The sequence below is a fragment of the Diabrotica virgifera genome, chromosome 8 (genome assembly GCF_917563875.1).
Source record: "Diabrotica virgifera virgifera chromosome 8, PGI_DIABVI_V3a".
Taxonomy (NCBI): domain Eukaryota; kingdom Metazoa; phylum Arthropoda; class Insecta; order Coleoptera; family Chrysomelidae; genus Diabrotica; species Diabrotica virgifera.
The window spans coordinates 54574720-54597191 of NC_065450.1; the positions used below are offsets into that span (position 1 = coordinate 54574720).

The following is a 22472-nucleotide window of genomic DNA, read 5'->3' on the forward strand; positions in this document are numbered from 1 at the left end:
ACTTCTTGTGCACAGGAATGACCCTAGAAAATTAGGTTTTTATACTTTATTATTGTTTTGATTGGTTTATGTAATTTGGTAAATTTAGTTTATAATATTAGTTGCTTGTTTCCCAAATATTTATTTGTTTTTTCACTTTATTCCATTTGTTCGGTTAATTTAGGTCATCGTTTCGGTATTTATCTCAATTTCATTTCTATTCCATTCATTGTATATTTAACTTGCTTAATTCATTTAGTACTTTCCCTTAGTGAGGCTTGTACCTATTTATTTATATCACTTTTTAATATTTTTCGGTTTTAATTTAGTTGTACGTAGCAAGCGTACTATAACCATTTGGTAGAAATCTCATGTGAGTTGTACCCTATGTATAAGTAAGAGGTATATCTTTTTGTAACATACATATAACAGGACTGTTGTTATATTGTATGTCCTGTTAACTTTGTCTTTTTAGAGACACATGATATGCCCTTTGTGTAACTCAGAGATTGTCAAAAATCTAGCAGTTATTTTTAATAAATATTTACTTATTTTGTATATCATTTATTTTTATTATTCCCTTGTGTTCATTTTTACTGATTAATATATTAAATATTTGACAGCAGTGTAAGATACCTGGGAGAATGATCGAAGATCATTTTCATGGCGCCCATGATTTGTTAGTTTTATTTATTTTGTTCGTCTCTAGAAATTATTCATCTTGATTCATTTTCAGTACATTATTATTATTTTATTATTTTATTATTTCACCTTTTAGTCATCATTACTATCTACTTAGAGATACTTAGATCTACTTAGAGAAACGAGTCGTATCCATCCTTGAGTGTCAAGTTGTTCTCTTGCATCTCTTGCTAGCCAATTCTATTCAGTTTGCCGCCTTCTCTTCACTTCTACATCCTTTCAGTTTCCTCCACCAATACTACTGGAAAGTAGAATAGTTCCTTTTTCCTTACTTCTGTTGGAGTATATCTTTCTTTTTACTTTCACTCCAACAGAAGCTTTCTTCTTACTTGTTTCAATGTCAGTATCAAGTTTCTGTGCAATACTGACACTTTTGATTTGTGCCACTATAGCAGAGAATTCTAGACACGTTCAAACTCTATCAGTGACAACAGGTAGTGAATGGAAAGTAGAGCTCCTTTCCTATAATGAAAATGTCAGCTATATTTGGCACAAAGGGAAAGACAGTAAGGCAGTAAAGGTGTCATAGAAATTGGTTCGTGTCTGCTGGTGCATTAAGAACTGCCTTCAAAAATAGATTTAAACCATTTCACATTAGGTACTATTTTACTCAGACAATTGTGGTGACCAAGAAAAAAACATGTGCATAATGTCTATGTATCAATACGCTGTAACTCATTTCAATAAACACATTTTCTCAAGTAATTCGTAGTATTCTTTATTAAGCCTTTATTACAATTGAAATAATAAAAAAATGTCAGTTCTGTCTTTGCCTTAATTACTCTTGAAAGACAAGATAATGATGTGCAATAGTGGCAAAACTCAAAATAAGGTTTTAATTTAAGATATTTGTGTTACAATTCATTAAAGGCTCCCAAAGGCTTTTCCAAACACACCAATATTTATTTTTTTTAATTCCAATACATGGAGTAAAACAAATAAGTAAAACAAAATTATTGGCCCTCAAACTTTAAGCTGCTTTGGAAAATTACCAGATTTTGTGTTGTGTCACTATTGCATACAGCCGTAAAATCGTCGGCTGGTATGGTAAAATAAAAGGCCACAAGAGTTGTTGATCAGTCTTGCACACTGTTTATATTTAACTTTTCTTTGTAAAAATATTCATCACAATAAATATTTTCAGTGAATATTATCTGCTACTTCCATATGCGACAACAGAATACGCAATAATCAAATTTCGTGTAAAAGTAAATCTTGCTCATTCGAGCTCGTAATACGCAATCACCAAGCGCAATAAATTCGTTTTGAAACCAACTCGTCTCCCTTTTTTGAACTCAGCAAACTCAGCAAGCAAGCCAAAGGCGAAATCATTTAAATTCAGATATTATTGTCACAATGTCTGAGTGGGTGAAATGAAAGAGACACACACCGTTGCTTCTATGACTACAAAGTGAAGTCATTTTACTGTAACTAAATAAATGGAAAACGCTGTATATATATTTATCACCCAGCGCGTCATATTCTAATATTGTGTAACGCTGAAATATATTTGAATATGATTGGATTATCTTCCCCTCTAAAAAGAAATATTTGGGTTATATTATTATTTAGCGAAATAATAAGATTTATTTTCTATTATATTAAAGCAGTTTTATCCATATAAATTGTCTAAAAACAAATATCGCTATCGACAAAAAGTAAATATATAGAGAAGATTGTGAAATGAGCAGAGTGGTCAGTTACGAAATCATCATCATCAATGGTGCTACAATCCTATAAAAGAGCCTCGACCTTCCCAAGTCTATTACGCCAGTCAGTTCTATCCATTGCCAACTGTTGCAGTGTGCTGCGCCTATTTTTCTATACCAGTTTCATCTACACCATCCTTCACATATCTTCTTCTTTTAGTGCCTAACCAATTTGGTTGTTGGCGACCATCATGGCAATCTGTACCTTGTACACTGCTACTCTGAAAGGATTTGTGATTATTGTGTTGAACCACATAGGTAGATTTTTCAGCCAGGAAATCCTTCTCCCTAGTTTTTACTAGATTCTTCCACTTTTTTCGGTTTCTCACTTGTTTTCGCCAGACCCTTGTTCCCATTTCCTCCATGTCAGCCCGGACGTAATCAAACTATTCTTTCCTCCCCTTGTTCTCTTTCTTGCAAAACTCTTAGGACGTTTCTTTCTTATGACATTCGCTTAACGTTTTTCAACCATCTAATTCTCTGCGCCCTGATTTTATGTGTTATTATTCTTCTGAAGCTATATTCTTGTGACATTTTCTGTATATTTGGCAATTTAATATTTTATTTAGTGTACCATTTGCGATAATGGTATATGGTGGTATATGGATGGTAAATAAGGTTCAACAACGAGTTATACCAATATTACAAAGAACCCATTATAGCAACAAATTATACAAAACTACAAATATTGCGCTGGGCAGGTCACTTCATAAGAATGGGCAATGACAGAACACCTAGCAGAACGTTTAGCAGAACTATGGTAGGACGTCAGCCAGCAGGAACACCAAGGAAGATGTGGATAGACCAAGTGGCAACAGATGCTTAAGAGATATTGAGGGTGGACAACTGGAGGAGAGCAGCCATAGGCAGAGATACTGAGTGAGGCAGATGCTGAGGGAGTAGCGGATGCTGAGTAGAGATTTTATTTGGGAAGAAGCCACGATTTCAGTTAGGTATTAAATTTAATTGATATTTCGATTTCCACCTCGGAAATCGTTATCAAAATACAAAACATTAATAAATTAAACAATTTGTAAATTAATAAATTTACAAAATTAATAGCTTGGTAAGTTTTTTTAATTTAATTTAATTTATTTATTTAAGTCGTCTTCTTGTATCTTACGGTGTCGACGTAAGTGGAGAAATCAGACGTCTCCATGCCTTTCGGTCAGTAGCTAGTCTTTCTGCTTCTCTCCACGTTCTTGCTGGCCTGCCTCTTCGTCGTTTGTTTTTGGATACCGCTTTCCATACCCTCTTTACAGTTCTACCTTCACTCATTCTCGCCATATGTCCGAACCACGATAACTGTTTCGTCTGTCTAAGGTCTTTCCAATACCGCACCTTTCACGTATGTCTTCATTTCTTATACGATCACGTCTGATCACCCCGGATACCGCACGGAAATATCGCATTTCGCATGCTTCAATTTTACTACGGATGTTGTCATTCACTGTCCACGTTTCACTACCGTAAAGTAGCACAGGCTCGTATACAGTTTGAAATACTTTCATTTTTGTTTTCAGGCTTACTTCTTTCTTCCTAATAAAACTTTTATTTAGTGCATAGTATAATTTTGTTGCACTCATTATCCTGCTGTTTATTTCTGGTTCTATATTTCTTTGTCCATTCATTGTTGTTCCTAGATACTTGAAGTCCTCTACTTGTGTAATGGTCTCATTATTCAGCTTTACATTTATATTTTCTTGAGTTTTCGATATTACTAAAGCTTCTGTTTTTTCAATATTTATTTTATTCATCATCATTCTCTTTGCCTTATCCCTATGCGGGGTCGGCTTCCTTAATTGCATTTCTCCACACAATTCTATCTTGGGTCATATAAATGTTAATTCCCTTTACCAACATGTCCTGCCTTATCGTCTCCCCCCAGGTCTTCTTTGGTCTTCCTCTCCTACTCCTTCCAGGAATCTGCACTTCAGCTATTCTCCGTATTGGGTGATTAACGACTCGACGTTGAACATGATCAAACCATATTAACCATATTGGTGCCACACCTAGACTTCCCCTAATATACTCATTTTTAATTTTATCCTTCTTTGTCACTGTACTCATCCATCTAAGCATTCTCATTTCCGCCACATGCATTCGTTGTTCCTCTTTTTTTTTCACTGCCCAACATTCAGTTCCGTACATCATAGCCGGTCTTATGGCTGTTTTATAGAATTTTCCCTTCAGCTTCATTGGAATTTTTCTGTCACACAACACACCACTCGCCTCTTTCCACTTCATCCATCCAGCCCTAATTCTACTGCATGCATCTCCATCTATTTCTCCATTACTCTGTAATATTGATCCTAGGTACTTAAAACTATTGCTTCTCACAATCATTTCACCATCCAAAGATACCATTTTATTTATAGTAACTCCATCTTTAAATGAACATTAAAAATACTCTGTTTTTGTCCTACTAAGTTTTAAAACTTTTTCCTCCAGAGCTTGTCTCCACTGTTCCAGTTTTTCTTCTAAGTCTCTTTCATTATTTCCTATTAACACTACATCATCAGTCATTCTTTTCCGCACGCGACTGCAGTTTGCCGAACGACGCGAAGCGGGAGTTCGGCAAGCAGTCGAGTGCGGAAAAGAGACTTTCTGCAAGAGTTAGGAACAATATTTTTTCTAAGAGTCTTTAAAAAATTACCAAATCTTAATCAATTAATTTAATTAATATGAAAATACATACACAAATTAATTCTTTGACAAGGTTGTTAAAACCAAGCTTTCAATATAATTAGTTAGCATGACGACGATCTTGGTTTTCATGACGATGATTCAAAACGACGGTTATTGTCTACCGATTTGACTTTCGAATATTATGTTAAAATAATTTTATTTCATCGAATTGTCGCGTTAATTTCATTAAAACAGGAACACAATAAGATATATTTGAAATAAATTAGTAAATAATATCTAAATATTAGTTTATTGCATGTATTATAATTACTTTAAGGCCATATTAACATATCTAAATTAACACGCGTGCGGAAAAGTAAAAACCGCGTGCGGAAAAGTAACACGCGTGCGGAAAAGTGAAACTTTCTAAACTAAAATGCGTGCGCGAAAGTAGACATTTTTGCACGCTCGTAGAAAAAACTTATTTTTATGATGACTTTATTGACGTACTAGTCGACGTCATTTTAACGAATCATATTTTGTATTTTAGGTGATTGTCTTAAGTGTCATTTATTTCCTGTCATTCGTTACTTCAAAAATCTCAACCATTGTTGAGTTGGCGACATTCTTCTTCTCTCTTTATCGTCCTTTTTATATCAATCTATCCCCAGTGGTCTTATCTAGTTGTATTAAGTTTTGTATTAACAGGTCTTATTTGCTCCCTTCTTTCAATCAGTTCATCATCCCATATATCTCTTTTATATCTCTAAAGCCAATATTCAGTGAATTGAAGCTAGCCCGAATACTCACTTGAGATTTAGTGTCTCTCTGCCCATTTGATTTGTTTGTCTGAGCTAAGCCTCTCTTAATTAGAGTCTTAGATCTCTTCTCTTCTATTTTTCCCCTACTTCGTCAGTTCTTTCTCTTCAAAAATCTCATACCCAGAGTATAGAGGTTTCAATTCTCTGATATTCCTAATAGTCCTGTCGCCAGTGGGAGTACAACGGACTCCTTAATTCAGATGGACTTACCCAAATATTTTTTATGTATTTTGACCCGTAGAACACGAATTTTTTGGGTAACAGTCGATCCGGATGTCGATAAGATTGTTATAAACAAAGAACTTGAGAAATCACATAACAGCGATTTTTCACAAAAAAAACCTTTTTTGTATTTCTTGGGTCATTCTAAGCAAAAAATGTTTTTACAAGTTTTTTCGTAGGATGCATAGTTTTCGACATAAACGCGGTTGAACTTTCAAAAAATCGAAAAATTGCAATTTTTGAACCCGAATAACTTTTAAATGAAAAACAAAATAGCAATTCTGCTTACCGCATTTGAAAGCTCAAGTCAAATTCTATCGGTTTTCATTACTTTCTTTGCTAAAAATTAATTTTTTTTATTGTTAAACAAAGCTATAAACACATAGTGATTGAATGATGTTTTCAATGCATTTCTTATTTGAAATTCAACGAGTAGGCGCGCATACAGACAATTTCTACGTAGATTACGTACATTAAAACGCATGCATTGGGCACCGGAAACCCTACGTGTTTATGGCTTTGTTTAACAAATAAAAACTTAATTTTTAGCAATGAAAATAATCAAAATCGATAGAATTTGACTTAAACTTTCAAATGCAGTAAGCAGAATTGCTATTTTAGTTTTTAATCAAACGTTATTCGGGTTCAAAAATTGCACTTTTTCGATTTTTTGAAAGTTCAACCGCGTTTATCTCGATAACTATGCATCCTACGAAAAAACTTATAAGAGAATTTTTTGCTGAGAATCACCCAAAAAAATACAAAAAAAATGTTTTGTTTGGTGAAAAATCGCTGTTATGCGATTCCTCAAGTTCTTTGTTTATAACAATCTTATCGACATCTGGATCAACTGTTACCCAAAAAATTCGTGTTCTACGGGTCAAAATACATAAAAAACTTGGGTAAGTCCATCCGAATTAAGGAGGCTGTTGTACCCCTCCTGGCGATAGGACTATATTCCTAATGGTCTCATTGCTTTCGTTTCGTGAGATAGAGTCGTAGTCCAGTTTAAAATCAATAAATGGATTCTGTGCGCCTAGATTTTGTTTAGAATCCTCATATCATTCATATTGTTTTATAATATTTTTTAGCTAAAAATTTGTTTGTTTTTTGTTCTTCCTGTCTTAAACCAGCCTGGTATTCTCCTATTATCTGTTTCATAGATTTCTATTCCAGTTTTTTAAATCCTTACCAATACCTTATCTTATAGTCATACCATTTCTAATAGTCGTTTTTTACACCATAAAATTTTGGGACTATGACTCATGCTCTTTTTGTAATTATTTTTCCTACCCCCCGCTTTTATATAGTATGAAATTTTTAAATTGTTGCGTTTCAAATTTATTTAAATCTATTGCTACGGGGGCATTGTCGGGGTACGGTAAGCTGTCATTTTAATCCTCGACGAAAGCACAACTTGAAAACGCTACACTAATACATCTTTGGCACTAGACAAACACTGAATATAATTATTGCAATCTGCAGTATGGGTAAAGGTGTTTGAGTTTCAATAACTAAGTGAACAAACCGGGGCCAAGGCTTCTTTACATTCATTCATGCACACACTATATAAGTACCTATATCGGCTGGGAATAAACAAGCCAGCTTATATCATAAACATACTATGTAAACAGGGAAACTCGGGGGAAATTATAATACTGCGGCACCGTAGCTATATACTTTGTACTTCTGACGGAGAATGGAGGATGGAGTCGGTATGGATAAGGAGAGCACAATAACTAATAAGTTCTTATGTATGTGCGAATTTACGTACAAGCACAAACTTATACAACACATGATACTAAATATCTACTAAAAATCAAGACTGTTATGAACATTTATTATAAATAGTTTAATTACTGAAAATAGTGTAAATTCATATTATCTACTTTTCTTCTTCTTCTTATACTTGTTGTAGATCTGTCGATCTGTTAATTCTGACGTTGAAGTATTTCTTGAGAGGTAGACTGAGCTATCTCTCCATCTTTTTGGTGGTCTCCCCGGTGGACGCTTGCCTGCTAATTTTCCTTCTAGAGTAATTCTTGGTAGTCTGTGCTCCTCCATTCTTTTTACATGACTAAACCATTCTCTTCGTCTTTGCCTGCCCCATCTGACTACATCTTGCACGCCACATTGTTCGCTGATGATGTTGTTTCGTATTCTATCTCTTCTTGTCTTTCCTGCTATTGCTCTTAGTGTCTTCATTTCGGCTGTTTGTAGCATGCTTTTGGTTTTATTGGTGTCTTCTCTTGATTCAATGCCATATGTCATAACAGGTTTGATGCAAGTTTTATAAATTCTAACTTGCTGTCCATTCTCATATATGGGTTATTCCAAACCACATCTCTCAAACATCCGGACAAGACAACGGCCTTGTTAATTTGTTCTCTTAGATCTCTGGCTGGGTCATGATACCTTTATAACTATACACCTAGATATTTGAACTGGTTTAGCTGTTCTATGGGTTTCCCCTCTACCACTAGCTTGCATCTAATTGGGTCTTTCGCAATGGTAATGCATTTTGTTTTATGCGTGGATATGTTCATGTTGAGTCGTCGACATGTCGATAAAGTTGTCTTTGTAGGTCATCCTCGTCCTCTGCAATCAGGGCTTCATCATCCGCTTAGCACACTATACTGATTCTACTGTGGCCGAGTCTGTATCCTAGTTGTAGCGATTCCACATCTTATATTATTTCATCCATTAGCATATTGAATAGAAATGGACTGAGGCTATCTCCCTGTCTGATTCCTCCTGGTGTGTTGGCCGTAGTGGTGTCGTTTGTTTTAATTTTTGTCGTGTTGTTATTGCTCATTTGTTTTATGACTTCAATAATGTTTGCCGGTATCCTTTTTTGCTTAATCTTCTTTATTATATCGCTAAGTCTGACTCTGTCAAATGCTTTCGTTAGGTCTACAAAGCAAATATATGCAGGTTTGTTATATTCTATCGACTTCTCTTTCACTTGTTTCATGACAAATATTGCGTCCGTCGTCGACCTGTCTTTGCTGAATCCTTGCTGTTCTTTATCTGTGATTCCCATTTTTCCTTGAGTATGCCTGTGAATAACTTCATTGTCGTATTTAAGAGAGTTATTCCTCTGTAGTTGTCCGGGCATGATCTTTGTCCTTTCTTAAAAATCGGTATTGTGATACTGGTGTGCCAGTCTTGTGGTATCTCTGCTCTGTCTAAGATTTTGTTAAACAATGTTGTGAGACAATTAGTGAGTTTCTGACCGCCGTATTTCAGCAGTTCTTCGGTATTCCATCAGTACCTGGCGATCGTCTATTCTTTTAGATCTTCATTCTCGCTTCTACTTGAGTTTCTTTAGTGATATACCTGTCTTCTATATTGTAATCGTGTTCGTCATTGGCGTCTTCACCTTTGTAGAGTTCTCTGAAATATTTTTCCCATGTCTCAGTTGGTATCCCCTTTGTCTGTACAAATACAGTTACTGTTTTTTTCTGTTTTTTAGTATTTTACAAGCTTTCCTCTCTGCGCCATAGATGTCGTGATCCATGTCACTTGTGAACTTGATCCAACGCTCTCTTTTTATTGCTCTTATTCGCGAATTTATTCTGTTCCTTGTTTCCATATAGATGGCGCGTTGTTCCTGCGTTCCAGTGCTTTTGTAACACAGATATCATTTTCTCTTTTTTGCTGCGAGTTCTTTGACTTCTTGACAAAACCATGGTTTGTTGGTTCTTATTGCGCTGGTGTTTGTTTTTCTTATCTACTTTTATCTACTTAGAAAAAAATTAAAATATGTTTTTTCCTCCTTCCTAATTTATTGTACCTGTTGGATTGCGATTTTTTTCTCTCTTATTCATTTTTTGTCTATAGCTTTATTTATTTCTCATTTTTTCGTTTTATTTTACCAATTTCCTTAATATACTGGTACTATGTTGGTACACTTTTAAGCCTTTCAGACACTTAGACCTCCTACGGCGGGTCCATTGTATCACCCCTATCATACGGACCAGGATTATAAAAACCTGGACTTCAGCGTTTCTGGGGCCCAGGATGCACCGGACTCCCATGTCTGTCACAATCCACAAGGACTACAAATCTGAGCTTCTTCAGCCGCCCGAACGTTTCATTGTTCAGCAAGCTTATGGTCTTACAGAAAGCCAAAAGTCTCTTCAAAGGATCGGCTCTCTCACCTAGCTCGGCTGAATAAAGGCTGATCCCAGGATCTGCCACCTCTGATAGACCAGTGACGGAAACTTCCAGAAGGACATATGAGGAGATTTCCTTATCACCACATAGACGGCACCATGGGCCAACCTTCAATCCAAGCAGATGAAGGTGCCACCGTAGTCTACATTGACCGGTGAGCATACTGACCACTAGAGAGCATATTCTACGGTCTAGATTGTCTAGAAGAAGAAGTTAGGCTGTGGGATTTTTGGATGCTCCACTATGGTGAGCTTAGACTGTCTTTATCTCCACAACTGGCCCAGAAGTCATGGAACGTCCGTACAAGAAGCTCCTTGAGATTACACCCCGACCAGTCCTGAATGGCACCTCAAGGATCTTACAGACAGAGTGGATGAGCCCCTTATTTCCAGGGCGTCATCCCGTTTATTCCCCGTCCCCCTCCATACCTGTGTGTTTCGGTCCTCATACTAAGCTAACCCTGTTGGTCACATCAACATCATCCAGTGCTCTCTTGCACTCAAGAAGCAGCTTAGATCTGACCTTGGGCGCTTCCAAAGCCCGTAGCGCTACCTAGCTGTCAGAGCAGACAGAGATGGTCGTTCCTGAGCAAGCCCTATCTATTATCTCTTGATCACATACCAGGATCGCAAAGATCTCGGCTTGAAAGACTGATGCACTTCGATAGATTAGTGTGGGTTCTCGTTCCGTCCACTCATCCCGGTCAGAAAACTGAACCAAGGAGGAGGATGAGAACTCAAATTGGGGGACCATGCTCTTCTTTCTGTACCATAGAAAGCACAGCCTCCAAAACACATGTGAAAATGTACCTAAACTCTTGGGAAATTATAATAATGTGGCACACAATATACTTCGTAGTTCTGATGGAGAATGGAGGTTGGAGTTGGTATGGTTAAGGGGAGCACAATGACTAATAAATTATTACACGCAATACTAAATATATTCAAAAATCAAAATTTTTATATGTAAATAGTTTAAGCAATATTTTTTAGAGTGTGGTAGCTGTAGCTATTTCGTTTATTGTTTTTTCTTGTATGTAACACAAAAGGTAATTGACGAGCTTCCGGTGTTTTGGGGGAACGAAGTCGTTAACTTTTCAGTTTCAATTAAAAACAAAACACTGCACCTACAAACGAATCACTTTTTTATCATTTCCAATGAACTGTGAAGGTGAGAAAAGTGGCAACATGCAACGATAATTGAATTCGACATTTGTCGGTTATGTAGCAGATGTAAAAGTAAACCTTTTAGATAAAAAAATCTCTGTTGTCTATTTCCTGTAACTCGCAGTCCAGTCAGCATGGATAGAAAAATAAGAAAATAAAATGCAGGAAGAAAAACTTAATCCTTATACCACATATCGGCAGTTTTCCATTATCTTCTAATACTTACTTCCTTTTTACTATTTTTATTGCGAATAAGCTATAATTTTACTTTAAAATAAGTTTAAACACAAATTAACAAATCTATTGGTAAAGATGTGACATTACTAAATCGTTTTTAAACAGATAGCGATTCTACATTTTACACTGAAAAAAATATTGTACATAGTACCAATGAACGCCAATCATTGACTTTTTTTACATTGATTCAATGAAAATTTCGTTAATACTATAAAAACGTAGTCATTAAGTAATGACCATATTCATTATTACAATGTAATTCTATACATTAAAAAATAATGAATAGAATCATTAATCCAATGGATCGTTTTATATATCCAATGACTTTTTTCATAATACTAATAATTTGTTCATTGTATATATGAAACTATACATCAGGATTATGCGGTTAAATTAATGAATATAATACGTTACACTAATGTACAGTGTTCTTTAAATTACGAACTCGTTTATTGAATCAATGTTTTCGTAACATTAAATCAATGTTTTCGACTTTGATTAATAACCCAACACATTGTTTTGATGTAACGCAATCATTGTATTAATGTAATATACCTGAATCAATGATCAATACATTGTAGTAATAAATTTGTACATAAACCGATACATTTCTTAAAACTCTATAAGTGTTTTTATTGGTGTAAAAAAATCACGTGATAACAGTTGCAGCCTCCTAGCAGACAGTCACCCTGCAGACTATGAGGAGCGGTGTTTGGCACTAGTGATTTGGTTGATTATTCTAAGGTATGTATTTACATATATTTTTAATTATTTATAAATTAGTTTATTGGATTTTTATAAAAAAAAAGTTGTACTTCTATTTCCACTTTTGCAGATTGATATGGACTTTGGAGTGGCATTTGGAAATGGAAATGGACTTATTGATGGATCGGACAGCAATTTCGAAAGAATTATCTCCTTTTTTCGGTGTGAAAGTCATATCAAGGATAAAACAGATAAATTTTTATTTGAAAAGATTACCCATGAAGACATTACGGAATGTGAGTACCTATTTCATTATTCAATCCTGCATATCTAGTATTAATTAATTTTTGTTCTCTGTAATTTTTTTCAAAAGCTAATTCGATACATAGGTAAAAGAAAATAGGAACCATTTGAAAATATTTCTAAATGGTATAATCTTATAAAAGATTAGTAAATTAAATCTTAAGGTGATTAAACCGTAAATAATTACCGAAAATATAAACCGAAAATATTATTAACTCTTGCAGTCGGTAGTATCTATCAAAGTAAAAATAAACATCTCAACATCTAGCAATTTTTTTCAGGATAAATTAAAATATTTCTATAAAAAAAAGTGATGTCAAAAAATACAACTATGTTCACTATTTAGATTTATTTTTTTATAATAATTATTAATAGTCGGTCTTGACGGTCCAGTTAGCTGGGGCTCAGTCGATCGACAAGTTTAGTGGATTTGCGATTTGCGGTCGCTGGTTCGAGCCTCAGCTAGGTCATGAAATTAATAAAAGGCCAACGCCGTAGTATAAAACTCAATAGAGTCTACGGCTTGGTCTGGAATATACTGGCGTCTGATCGGCCTATGGAGGAGCGGTACGGGAAGGGATAAGGGCTTCCGGCTTGGTGATACTCCTCCATAGATCCCTACCGAAGGGCGTTGACGCCTAAGAACGGTGTATACATACATAATAATTATTAATATATTTTGTAGATGGCTAACATGCAGTTCTTCTTTGGGTTCTACATCGATATTTTGTACGAACTAATAAAATGGTTAAAAAAAGATATTAATGGACAACCAAATATATAATAAAATATACCATCAGAGATTTCCAGTAATCATTCTTACATCGGGAAGACCCAGCAAGAAGTTGAAGATCATATTAGATTTTAGAAATAAAAGAAAAATGCCATTCAACCATTTGTGTTTTGTATGGGTGGTGATAATGAATCCCAGAGAGATGTTGTATTTATGGAGATGTTATTGTAGATGTATTTATTTTCACGATATCAGGTATACATTTTTTATAATATAAATATACCTATATGCATATATTTTTATATAATTTATAAGAAGAATCAATTTCTGTTATATTTAGCTATTCAGTTTTTTCCAAATTATATTATAAAAAGTTGTTTGTGTTAATTAAAAAAGAATGTGTGTGTACTTTGTACGCACGTAAGAAGTTATACTTCTATTATATGATTTCAACGAAATGAAATACTTTAAACAGTCTATTTTTATTTTATTTAAATATTAAAATAATTTTAATACTTATCAGTTTTCAAAAATCCAAAAATTAAAAAAATAAAATAAAAAAATGACAGCAATTGTCCGCATTTGAACCCGGGACCTCTCGATTTCTAGTCGAACGCTCTACCAATGACCCACGAAGACATTGTTTTGACGGTTTCTCGGACATTATGACAAATCACGGTAACAAATAGATGAAGTGAAGTAATATACCTACAATGATAATATATAATGTTTTAATAATACGTATTATCTTACTCCCGAGGAAGACAAATCCAAAGACACAAAAATTATAATAAATATATTTACTAAAAACACTAATATATTCTTTACACCTTTTTTGGACTAGTACATACATAACTTAAATCATTTAGTAACGAACTCCATACTGTCTGTGTGCGCATGCGCGCAGAATAATAAAAATTCACTCGCAATCGCGCCTAAAGAAGTATAACTTCAAAAATATATGTTTTTTTTCTTTAAACTTATAGATACTTAACATTAGTTTGAGAATCGGCAAAAAATCTTTGATTCAACCTATATTCGTCAAAGTCGTCATTTTGTTTACTTATTAACTATTTATATGTTATATACAAATATACATGAAGATGACATTCACTGAACCAAAAAAGTACGTAAATATAATGAAAAAAACATTTATTCAAAAACGGGGAGCATTAGTTTTCGTCCAAAGATCAGTATCGTTGGTCCAATGTAAGTAACATTAACTAATGCTCAAAAACATTAACTTCTATGAATAAGTACGTTCATTCAATGTACTTTCTAGTTAAGAATTAATGTACCGATACATTGATTCAATGTACCGATCCATTGATTCAATGTACCGATACATTGATTCTTAACTAGAAAGTACATTGAATTAACGTACTAATTCATAAAAATTAATGTTTTTGAGCATTAGTTAATGTATCTACTTACATTGGACCAATGATACTGATCTTTGGACGAAAATTAATGTTCCCTGTTTTTGAATCAATGTTTTTTTCATTATATTTACATACTTTTTTGGTTCAGTGTAGTCCGCAAAGATAAGCATTAATAGGAACCAGCTCCATAGTCCTTTGTGGATCTTGGTCTGCTCACAAAGAAGTCGCTACTTCTGCCAATTTCTAGCAACTTCCCTTCATTTTCCGAGCTTTAGAATTTTATGTTCTTCGACATCATCTTCCACGCGGTCGTTCTCTACTTCTTCTGCTCCCTGGAATTGAAAATGCAAATCTCTTCGTGTATTCGTTAGACAGGGTGTCCCCGAAAATAGTGCGTTCCTTTAAGGTATGGATATAATACACAATGTAGAACAAAAAAGTCCTATAACATTTTTTTAAAGTTAACCGTTTCCAAAAAAAATTACATTGTTCATATTATGTTCATGTTCAATTACATAAGCGAACTTTTATTTTAATAAAATTTTAAAATTTGGCATCACTGTACAAGAACTGTTTGTGATTTAGTTTATTGACACCACAAATATAGGTCAAACAGGTACACCTGCAAAATAATTGTACCACCCCATGTTTGAAAATCCAACAAAACAAGAATTTGTTTGTTTGTTTAGAATGAAGACAGGGTTTAATGTAAATACTTATGGCTAAAATGCTGCAACTATTTTTGAATTGTGATTGTCTATGTTTAGATTTTTGTATACATAGTTGTCAGATTTCAATTTGCATACCAAAATATATTTTGGTTTTTAAACGGTTGCAATTAGAAAAAAATGTTATAAGACTTTTTTGCTCTACATGGTGCCTTCTAGCTATACCTTTAAGGAACGCACTATTTTCGGGGACACCCTTTATAATAGACTAGCAATGTGTTGTTAAGACCTTCTTCTTCATGTGATATCTTCCTTAAGAAGGTTGGTAACCATCATGACAATTGGCACTTTCGATACCGCTGCTCTAAAGAGATCAGAAGAAGTGCAGTTAAACTAAGCTCTCTAATTGTTTAACCAGGCGATGCGTCTTCTTCCACGACCCCTTCTATCCTGAATTCTTCCTTGTATTATTAATTGCAACAAGTTATAATGCTTGCTCCTGACATGTCCCACATATTGCAGTTTTCTAACTTTAATTATTGTATTTAAAACCTCTTTACCCTTTCCTATTCTTCTCAACAACTCTACATTCGTGACTCTATCCACCCAACTTTTTCTTAATATCCTTCTGTAGGCCCATACCGCGAAGGCTTCTAATCTGTCCGAAACATCTTTCCTTAATGTACAAGCCTCCACCCATAAAATAATACAGAGACCACGTAGCGTCTCAGAAGTCTTACCTTTAAAGGAATTGCAATGTCTCTGCTAGAGAATAATTTTTTCAGTTTGTTGAAAGCATTTCTTGCTTGTCCTAGTCTTGTTTTAATCTCTAATTAATTATTGTACCGAAATATTTAAATTTTTCAACTTTTTAATTTGTTCTACATGTATTGTTAGGCTTTCTTGGCGCTGTTGGGCTTTTGTAATTACAGTTACCATAAATTTTGCCTTTTTTGTGTTTAGGGACAGTCATCTTTGCTGACTTCTACCACTCTGTCAACCATTTGTTGTAAATCCTCAAGACATTCCGCTAATAAAATAATGTCGTCGACAAACCGTATACTATTTATTGATTGGTCGACCATTTGCTTTTATTCCCGTAATTAGTTAGTTCTTCTAGTGCTGCCTGGATTATTTTTTCTGAATACAAATTGAACAAGGTAGGAGACAGGACACAGCCCTGCCCGACGCCTCTCTCAATCTCTAGTTCATTTGAAAAGATGTTCTCTTTCAGCACAGCGATCTGATTAAAATAGGTAGCGGTAATAATCCTGATGTCGCTCATGTCTAAGTTTTTTTTCAAGTAATTCGATAACGCGGTTATGTTTGACCTTATCAAAGGCTTTGTTGTAATCCAAGAAACACATATTATATTATATACTTCTCTTGTTTTCAGTGCATTTCTAAATCCAAATTGTGTGTCACACTTCACACTTCAAATTGTGTGTCACCAATGTCTTACTCACGTTTGTTGTGCATTTTTAAAATATTTAAAATATTATATATTATATTATTATTTTATATATTATATATTATTTAAATAAAAATTATTAAAAATCGACTCATTTTGAGCGTAATGACTCAATAAACTTATTATCCGGTGGTCTTGGCCAGCCCATCATAGCCTTAAACAAGAAGAGGTTACTTAACCATGTAATAATAATAATGGTTAAGTATCAAATTTTTTCCGTCAAAACAATATCCAAAGGAGAGAATGTACTATACTAAAATACAGATAATTCTTTATATATTTTAACAGGAGAACTACTAATTATAATGGAATAAAAATAATAAGAAATTATCGAAGTTAGTTGTGAGATGATATAAGTCATGAATAAGTAATATTTACCATAATGGAGACGCATGCCGTTAGCTATCAAATATTTCAAACTTACCAGAATAATTTTGCCAAAACGCAGCACCAGTATTCATAAGCTCAATACCGGTATACCCCCAGTGCTTGTTATCTTGAGGTATGGGAGGTTGTGGAGGAGGTTCCCGCATCTCTCTTGGTGGTTGTTGGCCATAATTCGCTCCCGGGGGATCTTCTCGTTCTTGTTTTATTCTCTCTACTGGACGTTGTTCCGGGAGCCGTTCGGGGCGATCGGGTACTGGAGGCGGTAGATGAGGTGAGTTGTTTGGAGCATGATTAGACGTGGTGCTGGAAGGTGTGCTAGTGGGAGGTAATTGATTACTCGAAGATGGTTTTTGCTCCATCTGGGAAAGTTTTTCTGTAATAGAAATTAAAATGTTAAAACATTTTTTGATAATTTTGTTAGTTTACGTATTTTGAGTTTTTTGTGTTTGATATTATAGAGATATAGAGTATAGAGAATTGACCATATCCTTATCGCAAAAATATGGGCAACAGACATAACTCTCACTCAGATTACTATATTGCGCGGGTAAAATTGCGACACAAAATCGCGAGAGTGGCAAAAGGGACAAATAGTCGAATTAAAAAAATGCAATATTGAAGGATTAAAAAACCTAAAAAACCCAAAAGTTTGTCCGACCAGACTCCGTTAAGCTATTAACAAATATTCAGCTTGCTATTAATCAACTTTTTTTGGTACGCATGATCCAGGCCTATTAGATTTAGCAAACTTTGATAACTCGTTAGTTGCCAAAATTTTAAATAGTTCTATTATATTATGTCATTACGCAAAAAACAAAGTTATTAATATTTATTACCAGAAAACTGCAGTTCTCGTCAGTGGCGCACACACATACCCCCTACACGCGACACTATACCGGATGTCCACTTATATTTTTCCCCATTTTAACTGCCAATAACTTCTAAACGGCTCAAGATAGAAATGTGCGGTTTTCGCTGAAATGTTTTATTTTAGTAAAAGTTTTGTCTGAATGGATTGAATTTTTATATCGCTTCTGACTTTTTTTTAATGGAACACCCAGTATATTTTTTTTGTAAATCGAAAGAAAGGTCATTCACCTATCCAGCGATATAAGGTTTTTCAAAATCGGTTGTCAAATTACTGAGTAATTAATTTTTAAAATGAGGGGTGGAACGTCGATATCACATACCTAAATAACATAACTGAGCAAAATAATATTATGTTATGTCATTTCCACATTGCATCTCTCATTTTTAAAATTAATTGCTCAGTCATTTGGCAACCGACTTTAAAAAATTTTATATCGCTGGATAGGTAAATGATCGTTTTTTCAAGATACAAAAAAAATATACTGGATGTTTTAATAAAAAAAGTCAACAACGTTTTTTTTTCAACAATGCGCCATTTTTTATTTAAAAGCGATATAAAAATGGTCACTTACCTAAAAACTTGAAGAAATGGTCATTTGTCTATCCAGCGATATAAAATGTTTTAAAATCGGTTGTCAAATGACTGAGCAATTAATTTATAAAATGAGAGATGCAATGTGGAAATCACATAACTTGGTTAGTTATGTTATTTAGGTATGTCATATCCACGTTGCACCTCTCATTTTAAAAATTAATTACTCAGTGATTTGGCAACTGATTCTGAAAAACTTTATATCACTAGATAGGTGAATGACCTTTCTTTCAATTTACAAAAAATATACTGGGTGTTCCATTAAAAAAAAGTCAACAACGTTTTTTTCAAAATTCCGCCATATTTTATTTCGTATTTGACAGCAGTATAAAAAATTCAATCAATTCAGACAAAGCTTTTACTAAAATAAAACATTTCAGTGAAAACCGCATATTTTTATCTTAAGCCGTTTAGAAGTTATATGCAGTTAAAATGGGGGAAACTATAAGTGGACACCCGGTATATCCGCTGTGAGCTCGTACGTAGAGGGGATATTTACAAATTCTCGAGCGCCAGTAGTGGCAAGTCTGTAAACGTTTACCGGAAATTTGACATAAATGTCAAAGTGATTAATGTAAAATTAAAATTAAAAACATTAATTATAAAAAATATTAGTTGGTCAAAGCTGTGGTATATATTTTTACCTTAAATATACTTACGTTTTAAATACTGAATTTAAGTTTTTTTAATGTTCCGTAATATGTAATTATAATTTAATCTAAAAATCTTAGCGCCATCTACACGATAATTGTGAAAGTATCCGAAGTAAGAAATTCATATTTTATCAATAGAACGTCAAAATGATTAGCAAAATCTTAAAAAAATCGATTACAATTTAATTAATTTTTTGCGTTGTAAATGTTAAGCGATAACAATTAAATAATAAATTTAAAAATTACCGGTGAAAGATAATTCCAGTAATCCGCTAGGAGCGCCACCAGCGAAGCTCAGAGCGTATACACGAAATTTTCGATTTTCTAAATCTGACTGAATTAAAAATTGGGCCAACTCCCATCTTAAACTTCAGGAAAAGACTCACCCATTCATATGTCAACCATCCATTTTGGTCCAAGGGTATGGATTTTACGGCCCTTCCTATTTAGAGTCTGTTTTTCGTTCTCGTCCCCAAAACTCCCATAAACTTCGAAAATTTAAGTCCGACCTTTGCGGCTTCTAATAGTACTGATTATTACCTTTCCAACACATGTCTAATTTTGAAAATCGGTTATAACATTTAAAAGTTACCGAGCTCAGAAATATGACTCAATTTCTATTTAAAAAAGGGAAAATGTTTGTGGATATGTATGTATGTGGAAAATTTAAACCGATCTGAATTTTTTTCTATGTTTGAAGAGGGGGTCAGGGCTGATTCAGAACCGGTGTAGTTTTTAAATTTTGACCAACCATAAGCCAGCTATAAAACTTGGTAGGTACAAAATGGCATATTTTTTGAGGATATATCTTCGGCTCAAGAAGAGACAGGAGAACCGCAAATACACCAAATCAATATTGTTGAGTTATGCTTTCAAATGGTGTCTAAGCCATTAGGATCAGACATACACACGGCTCAGTATAGCCGAAAAACTGAAAAACAAACTTTGAAAATTTTGGTTTTTCGACAATTACTCAAAATTTCAACCTACCAATTGCGCCAATAACTGAGCGTTTGTAAAAGGACTTTAGACGAATCTAACGGTGTATACCTTATATCCGGGAAAATTCGAATTTTTAAGTTATAGTCTTCATAAATATGATCAAATCTATTTCCTATGAAAAAAAAACTGTTTTTCAAGCTCAATCGTTCCTGTAATAGCTTTAGCTATCATACTTGACCTTAGATGCATCAGATACTACTTGTCAATACGTTTAAAACTCATGTTTAGTGATTTATATAAAATGAGTTAAGCCGTTTAGAAGTTATTAAGCTACAAAAGTATAACCCAATTAACGATTATTCCCGAAATGGTTTATGTAGTTGTAGTGGCAACGACGCTAAATTTGATCTGGCAACGGGCAATCAGAGTATATTTACAGACCATCCCAATATTTTTTTCAATCTATTTCGAATAGAAAAAAATCTAGTGTACATTCGATGGACACTAGATCATTTGGGAGATAATGCGACAAAGGCGGCCATTTGTAAAGCTTAACGTGTAATCGAGAAACGTTGCATTCAACTTCATACATTTAATTTATAAATAACTTTGAAAAACTCCTGATACAAGAATAAAAAACCGCTAAACGCCGTAAAAGTGAGTGGCGCATACAATATTCCAGCTACAAAAGATCTGATATGAATATTACGTGGCGCGAAAATGTATTTTCATTTTGATGCAAAACAAAATTCTAGTTTTTTTTTAAGATTTTTCCATAATATTTGCTAAATTTGAAGTAAACGCGCTACAAAAGATTTTCAAAATTCAAACTGTATCAAAGTTCCTCTTTTGTGGCGGGTTTTACTCCAAATTGAGCAAATATTATGGAAAAATCTTTTAAATTAAAACTAGAATTTTGTTTTGCATCAAAATGAAAATACATTTTCGCGCCACGTAATATTCATATCAGATTTTTTGTAGCTGGAATATTGTATGCCCCACTCATTTTTACGGTGTTTAGCGGTTTTTTATTCTTGTAAATTACTACAAAAATAAAGGTTATTTGCAATTATATCGGTCAACTCTTTGTCCTATTTTAATTTGAAAAGCTGCAGATTAAAGAACATTTTAAAATTTGTAAGTTTTATTTGAACGATTTTTCTCTGGAATGTATAATAAACGTTGTACTGGCAAAAAATGATTTATTTACTTTATATAATCGCTAAAAAAAAGAAAAATGAGCTGTATGTGATCAGGGATTTGTCATCAGCTATCCCTTCTTTTATACCTTTGAGAACCTTTAAAAACCTGTATAAGATTTTTTTCAACGGTTTTTTTCTTAACTGGCCTATACTGTAAATGATTCATGGAATTGAAATCAATTAACATTGTACAAAAATAAGTGTGTAAACGATCTCGTAGTCTGCATTGGATGGTTAAGTCACAGTAAAGAGGGCCTGTCAATCACACCGCGCGAAGGGCCCAAGTCTTTGATGCCCTACAGGGTTCCAACTTTCCAGGATTGATCCCTGCAGATTACAAGATATTTGCCTTGTCTACCCATTAAGAACATTCGACTGTTCCCTTCGAATGTTATATTTAGCAAATAACAACTTTGAAACAATAATATAAGGTATATGGTATGTGGGCTAATTTCAGCCTGAGGGCTGCATCCGATATGCCATGCCGAACTTGAAGTTTTCAAAGGCCGATAAGGTACCGCCGCCACGCCGTTGCCGATAAAAAATTATATACCAACACTGTTTTCGAATGGAATACGCCAGTTGGTCCATAATAATAACAAATAATAATTGGGATGATTAGTTAAGTGTAGGCGATGAAATGAAGCAATAAATCTACCAAATTTTTGCAGTTGGATGAATCTCAATGATCTCAATGAATTTTGCATTCGAGTCCTAAGGGCCTTAGAAAACTCTATGAACAAAAATGATGATGACGAAATAATAACTGCATTAATCACCAACGAAAATACATTTTCGAAAATGCCTTTCGAAGTGATAAAAAATAATAAATTTGTAATTCGGCAATAATTGCCAGAAATAAGTTCAATTTTGCCACCGTGGGGTTTTTGGACTCGCTGAACATAAATATCATGACGGCGA

General features: G+C 34.0%; 1 protein-coding gene across 2 annotated transcripts in view; it reads right to left on the reverse strand.

Moving 5' to 3' along the window:
• LOC114330076 (dachshund homolog 2) overlaps positions 1-22472 on the reverse strand; it is a 1215300-nt gene that overhangs the window by 52651 nt on the left and 1140177 nt on the right. For both annotated transcript variants that reach the window (XM_050657910.1, XM_050657909.1), the window contains exon 10: positions 17330-17665. In XM_050657910.1, coding sequence (XP_050513867.1) covers positions 17330-17665 — 336 coding nt within the window. The remainder of the gene's footprint in view (positions 1-17329; positions 17666-22472) is intronic.